Source organism: Coregonus clupeaformis, chromosome 17, assembly GCF_020615455.1.
Source record: "Coregonus clupeaformis isolate EN_2021a chromosome 17, ASM2061545v1, whole genome shotgun sequence".
Taxonomy (NCBI): domain Eukaryota; kingdom Metazoa; phylum Chordata; class Actinopteri; order Salmoniformes; family Salmonidae; genus Coregonus; species Coregonus clupeaformis.
Window position 1 is genome coordinate 60,440,711 of NC_059208.1, and position 15,749 is coordinate 60,456,459.

The 15,749-nt window shown below is 51.3% G+C and overlaps 1 protein-coding gene across 2 annotated transcripts in view; it reads left to right on the top strand.

The window, feature by feature from the left end:
* LOC121586864 (uncharacterized protein KIAA1522 homolog) overlaps positions 1-15,749 on the top strand; it is an 89,782-nt gene that overhangs the window by 66,702 nt on the left and 7,331 nt on the right. For both annotated transcript variants that reach the window (XM_041903875.2, XM_041903876.2), the window contains 3 exons: positions 3,207-3,365; positions 3,499-3,542; positions 3,683-3,833. In XM_041903875.2, the coding sequence (XP_041759809.1) occupies positions 3,207-3,365; positions 3,499-3,542; positions 3,683-3,833 (354 nt within the window). The remainder of the gene's footprint in view (positions 1-3,206; positions 3,366-3,498; positions 3,543-3,682; positions 3,834-15,749) is intronic.

The following is a 15,749-nucleotide window of genomic DNA, read 5'->3' on the forward strand; positions in this document are numbered from 1 at the left end:
CCTCTCTGTCTCCCCACTACTCTAACCCCTCTGTCTACTCTAACCTCTCTGTCTCCCCACTACTCTAACCTCTCTGTCTCCCCACTACTCTAACCTCTCTGTCTTCCCACTACTCTAACCTCTCTGTCTCCCCACTACTCTAACCTCTCTGTCTCCTCTAACCTCTCCGTCTCCCCACTACTCTAACCTCTCTGTCTCCCCTCTACTCTAACCTCTCTGTCTCCCCACTACTCTAACCTCTCTGTCTCCTCTAACCTCTCTGTCTCCCCACTCCTCTAACCTCTCTGTCTCCCCACTACTCTAACCTCTCTGTCTCCTCTAACCTCTCTGTCTCCCCACTACTCTAACCTCTCTGTCTCCTCTAACCTCTCTGTCTCCCCAATACTCTAACCTCTCTGCCTCCTCTAACCTCTCTGTCTCCCCACTACTCTAACCTCTCTGTCTCCTCCCTACTCTAACCTCTCTGTCTCCTCTAACCTCTCTGTCTCCTCTAACCTCTCTGTCTCCTCTAACCTCTCTATCTCCTCTAACCTCTCTGTCTCCCCACTACTCTAACCTCTCTGTCTCACCACTACTCTAACCTCTCTGTCTCCCCACTACTCTAACCCCTCTGTCTACTCTAACCTCTCTGTCGCCCCACTACTCTAACCTCTCTGTCTTCCCACTACTCTAACCTCTCTGTCTCCCCACTACTCTAACCTCTCTGTCTCCTCTAACCTCTCCATCTCCCCACTACTCTAACCTCTCTGTCTCCCCACTACTCTAACCTCTCTGTCTCCTCTAACCTCTCTGTCTCCCCACTCCTCTAACCTCTCTGTCTCCCCACTACTCTAACCTCTCTGTCTCCTCTAACCTCTCTGTCTCCCCACTACTCTAACCTCTCTGTCTCCCCACTACTCTAACCCCTCTGTCTCCCCACTACTCTAACCTCTCTGTCTCCCCACTACTCTAACCTCTCTGTCTCCCCACTACTCTAACCTCTCTGTCTCCCCACTACTCTAACCTCTCTGTCTCCCCACTACTCTAACCTCTCTGTCTCCTCTAACCCCTCTGTCTCCCCACTACTCTAACCTCTCTGTCTCCCCACTACTCTAACCTCTCTGTCTCCTCTAACCTCTCTGTCTCCCCACTACTCTAACCTCTCTGTCTCCTCTAACCTCTCTGTCTCCTCTACCCTCTCTGTCTCCCCACTACTCTAACCTCTCTGTCTCCCCACTACTCTAACCTCTCTGTCTCCTCTAACCCCTCTGTCTCCCCACTACTCTAACCTCTCTGTCTCCCCACTACTCTAACCTCTCTGTCTCCTCTAACCTCTCTGTCTCCCCACTACTCTAACCTCTCTGTCTCCTCTAACCTCTCTGTCTCCTCTACCCTCTCTGTCTCCCCACTACTCTAACCTCTCTGTCTCCCCACTACTCTAACCTCTCTGTCTCCTCTAACCTCTCTGTCTCCCCACTACTCTAACCTCTCTGTCTCCCCACTACTCTAACCTCTCTGTCTCCCCACTACTCTAACCTCTCTGTCTCCTCTAACCTCTCTATCTCCTCTACCCTCTCTGTCTCCCCACTACTCTAACCTCTCTGTCTCCCCACTACTCTAACCTCTCTGTCTCCCCACTACTCTAACCTCTCTGTCTCCCCACTACTCTAACCTCTCTGTCTCCTCTAACCTCTCTGTCTCCCCACTACTCTAACCTCTCTGTCTCCCCACTACTCTAACCTCTCTGTCTCCTCTAACCCCTTTTTCTCTTCACTACTCTAACCTCATGTCAACAAACTCATGTTGAATTCCCAGGCCACTTATGACCGCAGCAGCATGTTTATCTTGGAACCAGACCAGGGCTGCATCCCAAATATTTACATTTACATTTTAGTCATTTAGCAGACGCTCTTATCCAGAGTGACTTACAGGAGCAATTAGGGTTAAGTGCCTTGCTCAAGGGCACATCGACAGATTTTTCACCTAGTCGGCTCGGGGATTAGAACCAGCAACCTTTCAGTTACTGGCACAACGCTCTTAACCACTAAGCTACCTGCCGCCCCAAATAGCACCCTATTACGTTCGAAGTGCACTATTTTCGACCAGGGCCATATGGGCTCTAGTGCACTATCTAGGGAATAGGGTGCCATTTGGGATGCAGTACCAGGCCAATCCAGATTACCTCCCCCCATATGGACTACCTGGGTTGAGATACGCCGGGGAGGGGCCAATCCGGGGTTAGCTCTCTGGGGTGGCGAAGGCAAGACGTCTGCCGGGCAGATTGTGAGAGGCCAATTATACACACATGCCAAGAGAGACTGGTGATGAAACAGATGGCATCTCATTGTCAAACCTCCATCAAATACTAGAGACAGAGAGAGCGAGAGACAGAGAGAGAGAGAGAGAGAGAGAGAGAGAGAGAGAGAGAGAGAGAGAGAGAGAGAGAGAGAGAGAGAGAGAGAGAGAGAGAGAGGGGGAGGGGGAGAGAGAGGCAGATAGGGAGAGCGAGAGAGATATGGAGAGGAGAGAAGGAGAGAGAGAGAGAGAGAGAGAGAGAGAGAGAGAGAGAGAGAGACGGAGAGAGAGAGAGAGAGAGAGAGAGAGAGAGAGAGAGAGAGAGAGAGAGAGAGAGAGAGAGAGAGAGAGAGGGGAGAGAGAGAGAGGGAGAGAGAGAGAGAGAGAGAGAGAGAGAGAGAGAGACGGAGAGACAGAGAGACAGAGAGACAGAGAGAGAGAGAGAGAGAGAGAGAGGAGAAGGAGGGAGGAGAGAGAGAGAGGAGGAAGTCATTTGGTATTGGATGGAATTAAAGACCAGATAGGGGAGTCAGTCTACTCTGATTAAGAGTCAGGATGTTCTAGGGCTCTAATGCCTTCAATGTAATGTGTTGCCAAGTACTGTTTTACAGGTCCTGGTGCCAGTCACTAACCAGTAAGCAGTCACATCACTGTGTAGGGTTCCTCTATGTGTGAGCATATAACAAGGTCTACCAAGAGGTCCGAATCTTTATGGCACAGGGGGCACTTGTAACTGACCCCTCAGTCACAACTTCCTGTTTGATTTATGGGATATATGGGGTTGTTGAGGAGATGGATAACACAATCACTATCTCTTGGTGATGAATACATTGTTATTAAACTCTCTCTCTCTCTCTCTCTCTCTCTCTCTCTCTCTCTCTCTCTCTCTCTCTCTCTCTCTCTTCTCCCTCTCTCTCTCTCTCTCTCTCTAGCTGGTCCTAAGGGTCAGGATGAGCAGAAGAGGTTGACAGTTCACTACACAGCCTCCTCACACTACCAGGAGAATGTGTTCATCGAGGGCAGCCGTCCTCAGTACCTGGAAGACCTACACACTGAGGCACGTGAGGGGTTAAAGATCCTACAACAAGAGGGTGAGCATTACCCACTCTAAACAGTACTCAGACCACATCACTTGGGGTTAAACTCGAGATGGTTGAATGTTGTCGTTGGCGCTATCGTGTGGGATTTATCTGTGATTGAATACCCTTTTTGTTTCTCCATCAGAATTCGACAATGGAGGGGACTTTCAGGATGACCAGAGTGTTGCCGTAAGTAGGGGTTTATTTGAAACAATCTTATGTGGCTAATCAAGGAATAGGAGACAGGAGCATACAACAGCTTCTGCAAGAACACAGTGATGGAATACCTTGTTTCACTAATACCCACTCCTGTATTCCCCCGTCTACAGTCCAATCCCATTATCCAGGCGGAGCAGGACGTCAACGCCAACCACAGGGATGGATCTCAGGAGTCCGGAAGCACCGCTGGGAATTCTGTTACCGCAGCGACCTCTGCTGTATCGTCAGCCATGTCCACGAGGCCCGTGATCACACGCCAAGGTAGGGGAGAAAAACTTTTCTGTGTCTCTGTGTCTCTTCACCTGATAGAGACATACTCTGTGAGAGAAGCTTGTAATCTGAGCAGGGCAATGCCACAGGCCTCCAGTTTCTCAACAGACACAAGCTGCCCCAAAAGGTTCCATGGTGCAGTAGTGGTGCGTGGGTAAAATCACTGGGGAAGCCAAAAAAAAAAAAAACATATTACAACCTATGTGTTGTGATAATTGCGTTGTTTGCTCTGTAACATGTTAGTTCATATGCCTTGTGCCACTGTGATATATAGGCCTAAAGGCCCGAGACAATAAGAAGACACCGTGGGCAGAATAAATTCAACCACACCTTTGTTTCATCACAAAACCAGAGAGCATCCTCTGTCCGGTGGAGTCCATAAAGCATATTGCATGTAACAAACAGTTACATGACCTACAGCATGGTCAATCAAGTTAATGTTTCTGACATTTTCCGGACCACTAAACAACTATTAATTTAGAACTACAGAGAGTTACCGCAAGTCGCAAAGAAAAGAGGAGTTGCCTCCACTATTCCAGCACCATTTCAACTTCAACATTTGAACATCATCAAATCACCTCTGCTTAGTCTAATACAGTGACAACTAAAAGATACCAAAAACTATTTAGTCCAATTAACGTAAGCTAAATATGCTGTGGCTGTCCATGCTTCTGATTTCTGTGTCCATGTTTGTTTTTGTGTGTGTGTGTGTGTGTGTGTGCGTGCGTGCGTGTGTGTGTGTTCATGCAAGTACAAAAACATGTGCCATCCTCCTCTCTTTCATGTTGACGAAACGGTCCATCACTCTGTCATACAGTACATGCTTTTAGTTTTAGTTTTCCTAGGCTACCTGGCTAAAATGCTTGCTCGCTAGCCTAACTTCCTTTCATGGGCAACGTTAGCTAGTTAGCATTAGCCTTCTACATCTAGCTACATATTGAACGTCCTTCCTCTCAGTCATGGGGCACAATGTATTTTATGGTTGGATCAACATTGCCGTTATAATCATTGGCCAGTACGGAGAATTAAGTAAAACCACAAGTCCAAATCCCTATCTCCATCCATGGCTAATTTAGGAAAGGGACCATTTTATTTATTTATTTTTTTATTCCACCTTTATTTAACCAGGTAAGCCAGTTGAGAACAAGTTCTCATTTACAACTGCGACCTGGCCAAGATAAAGCAAAGCAGTGCGATAAAAACAACAACACAGAGTTACATATGGGGTAAAAAAACATAAAGTCAAAAAATACAACAGAAAATATATATACAGTGTGTGCAAATGTAGCAAGTTATGGAGGTAAGGCAATAAATAGGCTATAGTGCAAAATAATTACAATTAGTATTAACACTGGAATGCTAGATGTGCAAGAGATTATGTGCAAATAGAGATACTGGGGTGCAAAAGAGCAAAATAAATAACAATATAGGGATGAGGTAGTTGGGTGGGCTAATTTCAGATGGGCTGAGTACAGGTGCAGTGATCGGTAAGGTGCTCTGACAACTGATGCTTAAAGTTAGTGAGGGAGATAAGAGTCTCCAGCTTCAGAGATTTTTGCAATTCGTTCCAGTCATTGGCAGCAGAGAACTGGAAGGAATGGCGGCCAAAGGAGGTGTTGGCTTTGGGAATGACCAGTGAGATATACCTGCTGGAGCGCAAACTATGGGTGGGTGCTGCTATGGTGACCAATGAGCTAAGATAAGGCGGGGATTTGCCTAGCAGTGATTTATAGATGGCCTGGAGCCAGTGGGTTTGACGACGAACATGTAGTGAGGACCAGCCAACAAGAGTGTACAGGTCACAGTGGTGGGTAGTGTATGGGGCTTTGGAGACAAAACGGATGGCACTGTGATAGACTACATCCAATTTGCTGAGTAGAGTGTTGGAGGCTATTTTGTAAATGACATCGCTGAAGTCAAGGATCGGTAGGATAGTCCGTTTTACGAGGGCATGTTTGGCAGCATGAGTGAAGGAGGCTTTGTAGCGAAATAGGAAGCTGATTCTAGATTTAACTTTGGATTGGAGATTCTTAATGTGAGTCTGGAAGGAGAGTTTACAGTCTAACCAGACACCTAGGTATTTGTAGTTGTCCACATACTCTAGGTCAGACCCGTCGAGAGTGGTGATTCTAGTCGGGTGGGCAGGTGCCAGCAGCGTTCGATTGAAGAGCATGCATTTAGTTTTACTAGTGTTTAAGAGCAGTTGGAGGCTACTGAAGGAGTGTTGTATGGCATTGAAGCTCGTTTGGAGGTTTGTTAACACAGTGTCCAATGAAGGGCCAGATGTATACAAAATGGTGTCGTCTGCGTAGAGGTGGATCTGAGAGTCACCAGCAGCAAGAGCGACATCACTGATATACACGGAAAAAAGAGTCGGCCAAGAATTGAACCCTGTGGCACCCCCATAGAGACTGCCATAGGTCCAGACAACAGGCCCTCCGATTTGACACATTGAACTCTATCTGAGAAGTACTTGGTGAACCAGGCGAGGCAGTCATTTGAGAAACCAAGGCTATTTAGTCTGCCAATAAGAATGCGGTGGTTGACAGAGTCGAAAGCCTTGGCCAGGTCGATGAAGACGACTGCACAGTACTGTCTATTATCGATCGCGGTTATAATATCGTTTAGGACCTTGAGCGTGGCTGAAGTGCACCCATGACCAGCTCGGAAACCGGATTGCATAGCGGAGAAGGTATGGTGGGATTCGAAATGGTCGGTGATCTGTTTGTTAACTTGGCTTTCAAATACTTTCGAAAGGCAGGGCAGGATGGATATAGGTCTGTAACAGTTTGGATCTAGAGTGTCACCCCCTTTGAAGAGGGGGATGACCGCGGCAGCTTTCCAATCTCTGGGGATCTCAGACGTTATGAAAGAGAGGTTGAACAGGCTAGTAATAGGGGTTGCGGCAATTTCGGCGGCTAGTTTTAGAAAGAAAGGGTCCAGATTGTCTAGCCCAGCTGATTTGTAGGGGTCCAGATTTTGCAGCTCTTTCAGAACATCAGCTGTCTGAATTTGTGTGAAGGAGAAGCGGAGGGGCATGGGCAAGTTGCAGCGGAGGGTGGCCAGCCGTAGCAAAATGCTTGTTGAAATTCTCGATTATTGTAGATTTATCGCTGGTGATAGTGTTTCCTAGCCTCAGTGCAGTGGGCAGCAGGGAGGAAGTGCTCTTATTCTCCATGGACTTTACAGTGTCCCAAAACTTTTTGGAGTTAGTGCTACAGGATGCACATTTCTGTTTGAAAAAGTTAGCCTTTGCTTTCCTGACTGCTTGTGTATATTGGTTCCTAACTTCCCTGAAAAGTTGCATATCGCGGGGGCTATTTGATGCTAATGCAGTACGCCACAGGATGTTTTTGTGCTGGTCAAGGGCAGTCAAGTCTGAGGAGAACCAGGGGCTATATCTGTTCTTAGTTCTGTATTTTTTGAATGGGGCATGTTTATTTAAGTTTGAGAGGAAATTACTTTTAAAGAACAACCAGGCATCCTCTACTGACGGAATGAGATCTATATCCATCCAGGATACCTGGGCCAGGTCAATTAGGAAGGCCTGCTCGCTAAAGTGTTTTAGGGAGCGTTTGACAGTGATGAGGGGTGGTCGTTTGACCGCGGACCCGTTACGGACGCAGGCAATAAGGCAGTGATCGCTGAGATCCTGGTTGAAGACAGCAGAGGTGTATTTAGAGGGTAAGTTAGTCAGGATGATATCTATGAGGGTACCCATGTTTACGGATTTAGGGTTGTACCTGGTAGTTTAATTGATAATTTGTGTGAGATTGAGGGCATCTAGTTTGGATTGTAGGATGGCCGGGGTGTTAAGCATATCCCAATTTAGGTCACCAAGCAGTACGAACTCTGAGGATAGATGGGGGGCAATCAATTCACATATGGTGTCCAGGCCACAGCTGGGGGCTGAGGGGGGTCTGTAGCAAGCTGCAACAGTGAGAGACTTATTTCTGGAAAGGTGGATTTTTAGAAGTAGAAGCTCAAACTGTTTGGGCACAGACCTGGATAGTATGATAGAGCTCTGCAGGCTATCTCTACAGTAGATTGCAACTCCACCCCCTTTGGCAGTTCTATCTAGACGGAAAATGTTATAGTTGGGGATGGAAATTTCAGAATTTTTGGTAGCCTTTCTAAGCCAGGATTCAGACACTGCTAGAACATCAGGGTTGGCGGAGTGTGCTAACGCAGTGAATAACTCAAACTTAGGAAGTAGACTTCTGATATTTACATGCAAGAAACCAAGGCTTTTGCGATTACAGAAGTCAGCAAATGATAGCGCCTGGGGAGTAGGAGTGATACTGAGGGCTGCAGGGCCTGGGCTAGTCTCTACATCACCGGAGGAACAGAGGAGGACTAGAATAAGGATACGGCTAAAGGCTTTAACTGTAGCTCAGCTGGTAGAGCACGGCGCTTGTAACGCCAAGGTAGTGGGTTCGATCCCCGGGACCACCAATACACAAAAATGTATGCACGCATGACTGTAAGTCGCTTTGGATAAAAGCGTCTGCTAAATGGCATTATATATTATATATACATAGAATAAAGGGGGCAGATTTCCGGGCGTTGTAGAAAAGATTCAGGGCATTATGTACAGACAAAGATATGGAAGGATATGAGTAAAGTGGAGGTAAACCTAAGCGTTGGGTAACAATGAAAGAGATAGCATCACTGGAGGCACCAATTGAGTCGGTCTCCGCGTGTATGGGGGGTGGGACAAAGGAGCTATCTAAGGCAGGTTTAGCTGGGCTGGGGGATCTACAGTGAAATAGTACAATTAGAAATAACCGAAACAACAATAAGCTAACCATATTGACATGGGAGAGAGGCATAAAGCAATCACAGGTGTAATTTGAGAGAGCTAAGACAACAGCTGGTAATGACGACACAGTTTGGGCTGAGGCTAAACATAAACAGGATGCGGTACCGTAAAAAGGAACAGTCCAGCAGACATCAGCTGTATAGCTGAGTTATCATAAGGTCCAGTGAACAGCAATAGGATAGTTCGGAGGTAGTTCGGGGGCTGCTAAAGCACTAGCGAGCAAGAGGCCACGGCTAGCGTGTGCTAGCGGGCCGGGGCTAGCAGATGGAATATTCGTGGTCGACGTCGTAACGGGAAGCCTGTTGTAACCACATCAGACGATTTCGTCGGCAGACCAGTCGTGTAGGATTGGCGGGGCTCCGTGTCAACACTAGGTGGTCCCGTCCGGTTGACAGAGAGGTAGATAGCCGGGAGATGGGCCTAGCTAAGGATGATTAGCCAGACCACAACGTCCATTTTGTTGCAGCTAGCTGGTAGCGATGAATCCGGAGTTAAAGGTCCAGTGATTCAGTGATTCCGGCGATAACGCGCTGTGCAGACTGGCCGAATAATAGTCCAGACTAGAGCTGGCTGGTAGGTGGTGCAGGCCACGGACAATGGTGAAAAACCGCTAACGGTAGCTGATAGCAAGAAGCTAGTTAGCTGGCTACTCCCATCCGGTAGACCTAGAGGTAGATAGCCGGGATATGAGCCTGGCTCTAGGCTAGCTCGAGGCTAACTGGTGCTTGCATCGGGGGCAGTGGTGATTAGCCAAACAGCAACATCCATTCGGTTGCGGCTAGCTAGTTGCGATCCGGTGATTAATGTCCAGTGATTAAATTATTCCGGCAGAAAAATCCAATGTTCTGGGTGAAATACCGCTAACTGTGGCTAATAGCAAGTAGCTAGTTAGCTGGCTAGCTAGTTTCAACTGGAGATTCTAGATAAAAGGTAAGTCAATAATAGAATCCGTTCCACATTGAGTGAGGCGGGTTGCAGGAAAGTATATTTTGTAGAAGGATGAAAAGTCTGACAGGAAAATATGTACGAAAAATACAAAAAACATGGTATTTACAGGCTATTTACAGACACACGACAAAAACAGGACTGCACTACTACGCCATCTGATTTTAGCTAGCTGGCTAGCCACCGGAGGACAACAACACAACGAGATGCAACAATTCAAGTTGTTTCTGTCAATGACGTATGCTCTGAATGTGATGTGATAGGAGTGAAGCCAAATCCAAACTGACTTCCTTTGACACTTTTTATTGGTGCGCCAGGACCATTCACAGTTGAGCTCACTCAGTTTAGCTCAACACTAATTTGTAATACTTTTTTATCAAGGGAGGCCAAATGCTCGCTGGCTTCCCTTGCGTTCCATTAAATGCTACGGGAGGCAACAATGTCATACTCGTTTGGACCAGACAGCATCAGATAGATGGCCTACACGTAGAGAGACAGAGGGGCGCTGTTTCGCTCACTCAGATGCTTTCTCCGGAGAGATAGATTGAGCCTCTTGCGAATTGAAGGAAAATTATGAAACACATGTATTTTTAGTTATTTATTTTTGGTACTTTAACCAGCCATGATGACTGGTTAAAGAGACACAGAGAAGGAAGGGAAAGGATTCCTAGTCAGTTGCACAACTGAATGCATTCAACCAAAGAAAGGGGTAGGGAGAGAAAGATGGGGGAGAGAGACAGAGACAGAGAGAGAGAGATGGGGGAGAGAGAGATGGGGGAGGGAGACGGAGAGAGAGATGGGGGAGAGAGAGATAAGGGAGAGAGACGGAGAGAGAGATGGGGGAGAGAGACGGAGAGAGAGATGGGGAGAGAGCGATGGGGAGAGAGACTGAGAGAGATGGGGGAGAGAGAGATGGGAGAGAGACTGAGAGAGATGGGGAGAGAAAGGGATATGGAGAGAGATGGGGGATAGAGACAGAGAGGGGTAGGGAGAGAAAGATGGGGGAGAGAGACTGAGAGAGAGATGGGGGAGAGAGACGGAGAGAAAGGGGTAGGGAGAGAGAGATGGGGAGACAGACAGAGAGAGAGATGGGGGAGAGAGACGAGAGAGAGATGGGGAGAGAGAGATGGGGGAGAGAGCGGGAGAGAGATGGGGGAGAGAGATGGAGAGAGAGATGGGGGAGAGAGATGGAGAGAGAGATGGGGGAGAGAGATGGAGAGAAAGGGGTAGGGAGAGAGAGATGGGGGGGAGAGAGAGAGAAGGTGAGAGACAGAGAGAAAAGGTTAGGGATAGAAAGATGGGGGTTCTTCATAATCATATCCCATTCATTGTATGCTAATCATAGATCATGCCTTGGGGTAGGCCTATATTTTAGTCTTTGTTTGTAAATGTTATTTTTGGTGGTTGAGGGATCTATTTCTCCTGCAGGCCTCGTTCTCAGCAGTCTCTACTGTCTCTACTGTCTCTCTACTGGGTCTCTTCTGTCTCTACTGGGTCTCTTCTGTCTCTACTGGGTCTCTTCTGTCTCTACTGGGTCTCTACTGGGTCTCTTCTGTCTCTACTGGGTCTCTTCTGTCTCTACTGGGTCTCTTCTGTCTCTACTGGGTCTCTTCTGTCTCTACTGGGTCTCTTCTGTCTCTACTGGGTCTCTACTGGGTCTCTTCTGTCTCTACTGGGTCTCTTCTGTCTCTACTGGGTCTCTTCTGTCTCTACTGGGTCTCTTCTGTCTCTACTGGGTCTCTACTGTCTCTACTGTGGTTAGATTATGTTTAGACGTGTAATCAAAACCAGAGGATCTTGTTACACACAAAGAAGAGGCAAAACACACACACAGCTGTAGTTTGTTACTGACTTGGAATGTCTCTACCATCCAAATAGTGCTCTGCTGCTGCCTGGTGTGGCCCAGCTGGGGGGCAAAGCATGCCATAATATTCACTGAATCCCTCTCATTGAACCTCATTGCAATTTACAACCAGACCCTCTGAGTTTCCAGTTATGAAAATAAAATAACCGTCTTTAAAAAAAGTCTCTCTACTGGGTCTCTTCTGTCTCTACTGGGTCTATTCTGTCTCTCTTATGTCTCTACTGGGTCTCTACTCTCTCTCTACTGTCTCTCTACTGGGTCTTTACTGTCTCTCTACTGGGTCTCTTCTGTCTCTACTGGGTCTCTTCTGTCTCTCTTATGTCTCTACTGGGTCTCTACTCTCTCTCTACTGTCTCTCTACTGGGTCTTTACTGTCTCTACTGGGTCTCTTCTGTCTCTACTGGGTCTCTACTGGGTCTCTACTGGGTCTCTTCTGTCTCTACTGGGTCTCTTCTGTCTCTACTGGGTCTCTTCTGTCTCTACTGGGTCTCTTCTGTCTCTACTGGGTCTCTACTGGGTCTCTACTGGGTCTCTTCTGTCTCTACTGGGTCTCTTCTGTCTCTACTGGGTCTCTGCTGGGTCACTTCTGTCTCTACTGGGTCTCTGCTGGGTCTCATCTGTCTCTACTGCGTCTCTACTGGGTCTCTTCTGTCTCTACTGGGTCTCTTCTGTCTCTACTGGGTCTCTTCTGTCTCTACTGGGTCTCTACTGGGTCTCATCTGTCTCTACTGCGTCTCTACTGGGTCTCTTCTGTCTCTACTGGGTCTCTTCTGTCTCTACTGGGTCTCTACTGGGTCTCTACTGGGTCTCTTCTGTCTCTACTGGGTCTGTACTGGGTCTCTTCTGTCTCTACTGCGTCTCTACTGGGTCTCTTCTGTCTCCACTGCGTCTCTTCTTTCTCTACTGGGTCTCTACTGGGTCTCTTCTGTCTCTACTGCGTCTCTTCTGTCTCTACTGGGTCTCATCTGTCTCTACTGGGTCTCTTCTGTCTCTACTGCGTCTCTACTGGGTCTCTTCTGTCTCTACTGGGTCTCTACTGGGTCTAATGGGTCTCTTCTGTCTTTACTGGGTCTCTACTGTCTCTACTGTGGTTAGATTATGTTTAGACGTGTAATCAAAACCAGAGGATCTTGTTACACACAAAGAAGAGGCAAAACACACACACAGCTGTAGTTTGTTACTGACTTGGAATGTCTCTACCATCCAAATAGTGCTCTGCTGCTGCCTGGTGTGGCCCAGCTGGGGTGCAAAGCATGCCATTCTCTGCTCTGAATCCCATAATACTCACTGATTCCCTCTCATTGAACCTCATTGCAATTTACAACCAGACCCTCTGAGTACCCAGTCATGAAAATAAAATAACCGTATTTTTAAAATAAAAAATTAATTAAAAAAATTACAGCTGACTGAAGGCGGGACGGTCAGGCATTTGTGCGGTTGAGTCCGTTTCTGTGGTAACATTGACTCTTAATAACGTGATGAAACTTTGTTGCTCCTTGCTGAAACAAGCAGGGTGTTGTAGCAAATGAACACACAGTTCAAGGTGCAAGCAAGGTGCAGCAGCAGCATAAACAGGGTCAGGAGCGGAGGAGCGGCAGCACAGGGTCAGGAGCGGAGGAGCGGCAGCACAGGGTCAGGAGCGGAGGAGCGGCAGCACAGGGTCAGGAGCGGAGGAGCGGCAACACAGGGTCAGGAGCGGAGGAGCGGCAACACAGGGTCAGGAGCGGAGGAGCGGCAACACAGGGTCAGGAGCGGAGGAGCGGCAGCACAGGGTCAGGAGCGGAGGAGCGGCAGCACAGGGTCAGGAGCGGAGGAGCGGCAGCACAGGGTCAGGAGCGGAGGAGCAGCAGCACAGGGTCAGGAGCGGAGGAGCGGCAACACAGGGTCAGGAGCGGAGGAGCGGCAGCACAGGGTCAGGAGCGGAGGAGCGGCAACACAGGGTCAGGAGCGGAGGAGCGGCAGCACAGGGTCAGGAGCGGAGGAGCGGCAGTACAGGGTCAGGAGCGGAGGAGCGGCAGCACAGGGTCAGGAGCGGAGGAGCGGCAGCACAGGGTCAGGAGCGGAGGAGCGGCAGCACAGGGTCAGGAGCGGAGGAGCGGCAGCACAGGGTCAGGAGCGGAGGAGCGGCAGCACAGGGTCAGGAGCGGAGGAGCGGCAGTACAGGGTCAGGAGCGGAGGAGCGGCAGCACAGGGTCAGGAGCGGAGGAGCGGCTGCACAGGGTCAGGAGCGGAGGAGCGGCAGCACAGGGTCAGGAGGGGAGGAGCGGCAGCACAGGGTCAGGAGCGGCAGTACAGGGTCAGGAGCGGAGGAGCGGCAGTACAGGGTCAGGAGCGGAGGAGCGGCAGTACAGGGTCAGGAGCGGAGGAGCGGCAGTACAGGGTCAGGAGGGGAGGAGCGGCAGCACAGGGTCAGGAGCGGAGGAGTGGCAGCACAGGGTCAGGAGCGGCAGCACAGGGTCAGGAGCGGAGGAGCGGCAGTACAGGGTCAGGAGGGGAGGAGCGGCAGTACAGGGTCAGGAGGGGAGGAGCGGCAGCACAGGGTCAGGAGCGGAGGAGAGGCAGCACAGGGTCAGGAGCGGAGGAGCGGCAGCACAGGGTCAGGAGGGGAGGAGCGGCAGCACAGGGTCAGGAGCGGCAGCACAGGGTCAGGAGCGGAGGAGCGGCAGCACAGGGTCAGGAGCGGAGGAGCGGCAGCACAGGGTCAGGAGCGGAGGAGCGGCAGCACAGGGTCAGGAGCGGAGGAGAGGCAGCACAGGGTCAGGAGCGGAGGAGCGGCAGCACAGGGTCAGGAGCGGAGGAGCGGCAGCACAGGGTCAGGAGCGGCAGCACAGGGTCAGGAGCGGAGGAGCGGCAGCACAGGGTCAGGAGCGGAGAGCGGCAGCACAGGGTCAGGAGCGGAGGAGCGGCAGCACAGGGTCAGGAGCGGAGGAGCGGCAGCACAGGGTCAGGAGCGGAGGAGCGGCAGCACAGGGTCAGGAGCGGAGGAGCGGCAGCACAGGGTCAGGAGCGGAGGAGCGGCAGCACAGGGTCAGGAGCGGAGGAGAGGCAGCACAGGGTCAGGAGCGGAGGAGCGGCAGCACAGGGTCAGGAGCGGAGGAGCGGCAGCACAGGGTCAGGAGCGGCAGCACAGGGTCAGGAGCGGAGGAGCGGCAGCACAGGGTCAGGAGCGGAGAGCGGCAGCACAGGGTCAGGAGCGGAGGAGCGGCAGCACAGGGTCAGGAGCGGAGGAGCGGCAGCACAGGGTCAGGAGCGGAGGAGCGGCAGCACAGGGTCAGGAGCGGAGGAGCGGCAGCACAGGGTCAGGAGCGGAGGAGCGGCAGCACAGGGTCAGGAGCGAGGTCAGGAGGGAGCGGCAGCACAGGGTCAGGAGCGGAGGAGCGGCAGCACAGGGTCAGGAGCGGAGGAGCGGCAGCACAGGGTCAGGAGCGGAGGAGCGGCAGCACAGGGTCAGGAGCGGCAGCACAGGGTCAGGAGCGGAGGAGCGGCAGCACAGGGTCAGGAGCGGAGGAGCGGCAGCACAGGGTCAGGAGCGGAGGAGCGGCAGCACAGGGTCAGGAGCGGCAGCACAGGGTCAGGAGCGGAGGAGAGGCAGCACAGGGTCAGGAGCGGAGGAGCGGCAGCACAGGGTCAGGAGCGGAGGAGCGGCAGCACAGGGTCAGGAGCGGAGGAGAGGCAGCACAGGGTCAGGAGCGGAGGAGCGGCAGCACAGGGTCAGGAGCGGAGGAGCGGCAGCACAGGGTCAGGAGCGGCAGCACAGGGTCAGGAGCGGAGGAGCGGCAGCACAGGGTCAGGAGCGGAGAGCGGCAGCACAGGGTCAGGAGCGGAGGAGCGGCAGCACAGGGTCAGGAGCGGAGGAGCGGCAGCACAGGGTCAGGAGCGGAGGAGCGGCAGCACAGGGTCAGGAGCGGAGGAGCGGCAGCACAGGGTCAGGAGCGGAGGAGCGGCAGCACAGGGTCAGGAGCGGAGGAGAGGCAGCACAGGGTCAGGAGCGGCAGCACAGGGTCAGGAGCGGAGGAGCGGCAGCACAGGGTCAGGAGCGGAGAGCGGCAGCACAGGGTCAGGAGCGGAGGAGCGGCAGCACAGGGTCAGGAGCGGAGGAGCGGCAGCACAGGGTCAGGAGCGGAGGAGCGGCAGCACAGGGTCAGGAGCGGAGGAGCGGCAGCACAGGGTCAGGAGCGGAGGAGCGGCAGCACAGGGTCAGGAGCGGAGGAGCGGCAGCACAGGGTCAGGAGCGGAGGAGCGGCAGCACAGGGTCAGGAGCGGAGGAGCGGCAGCA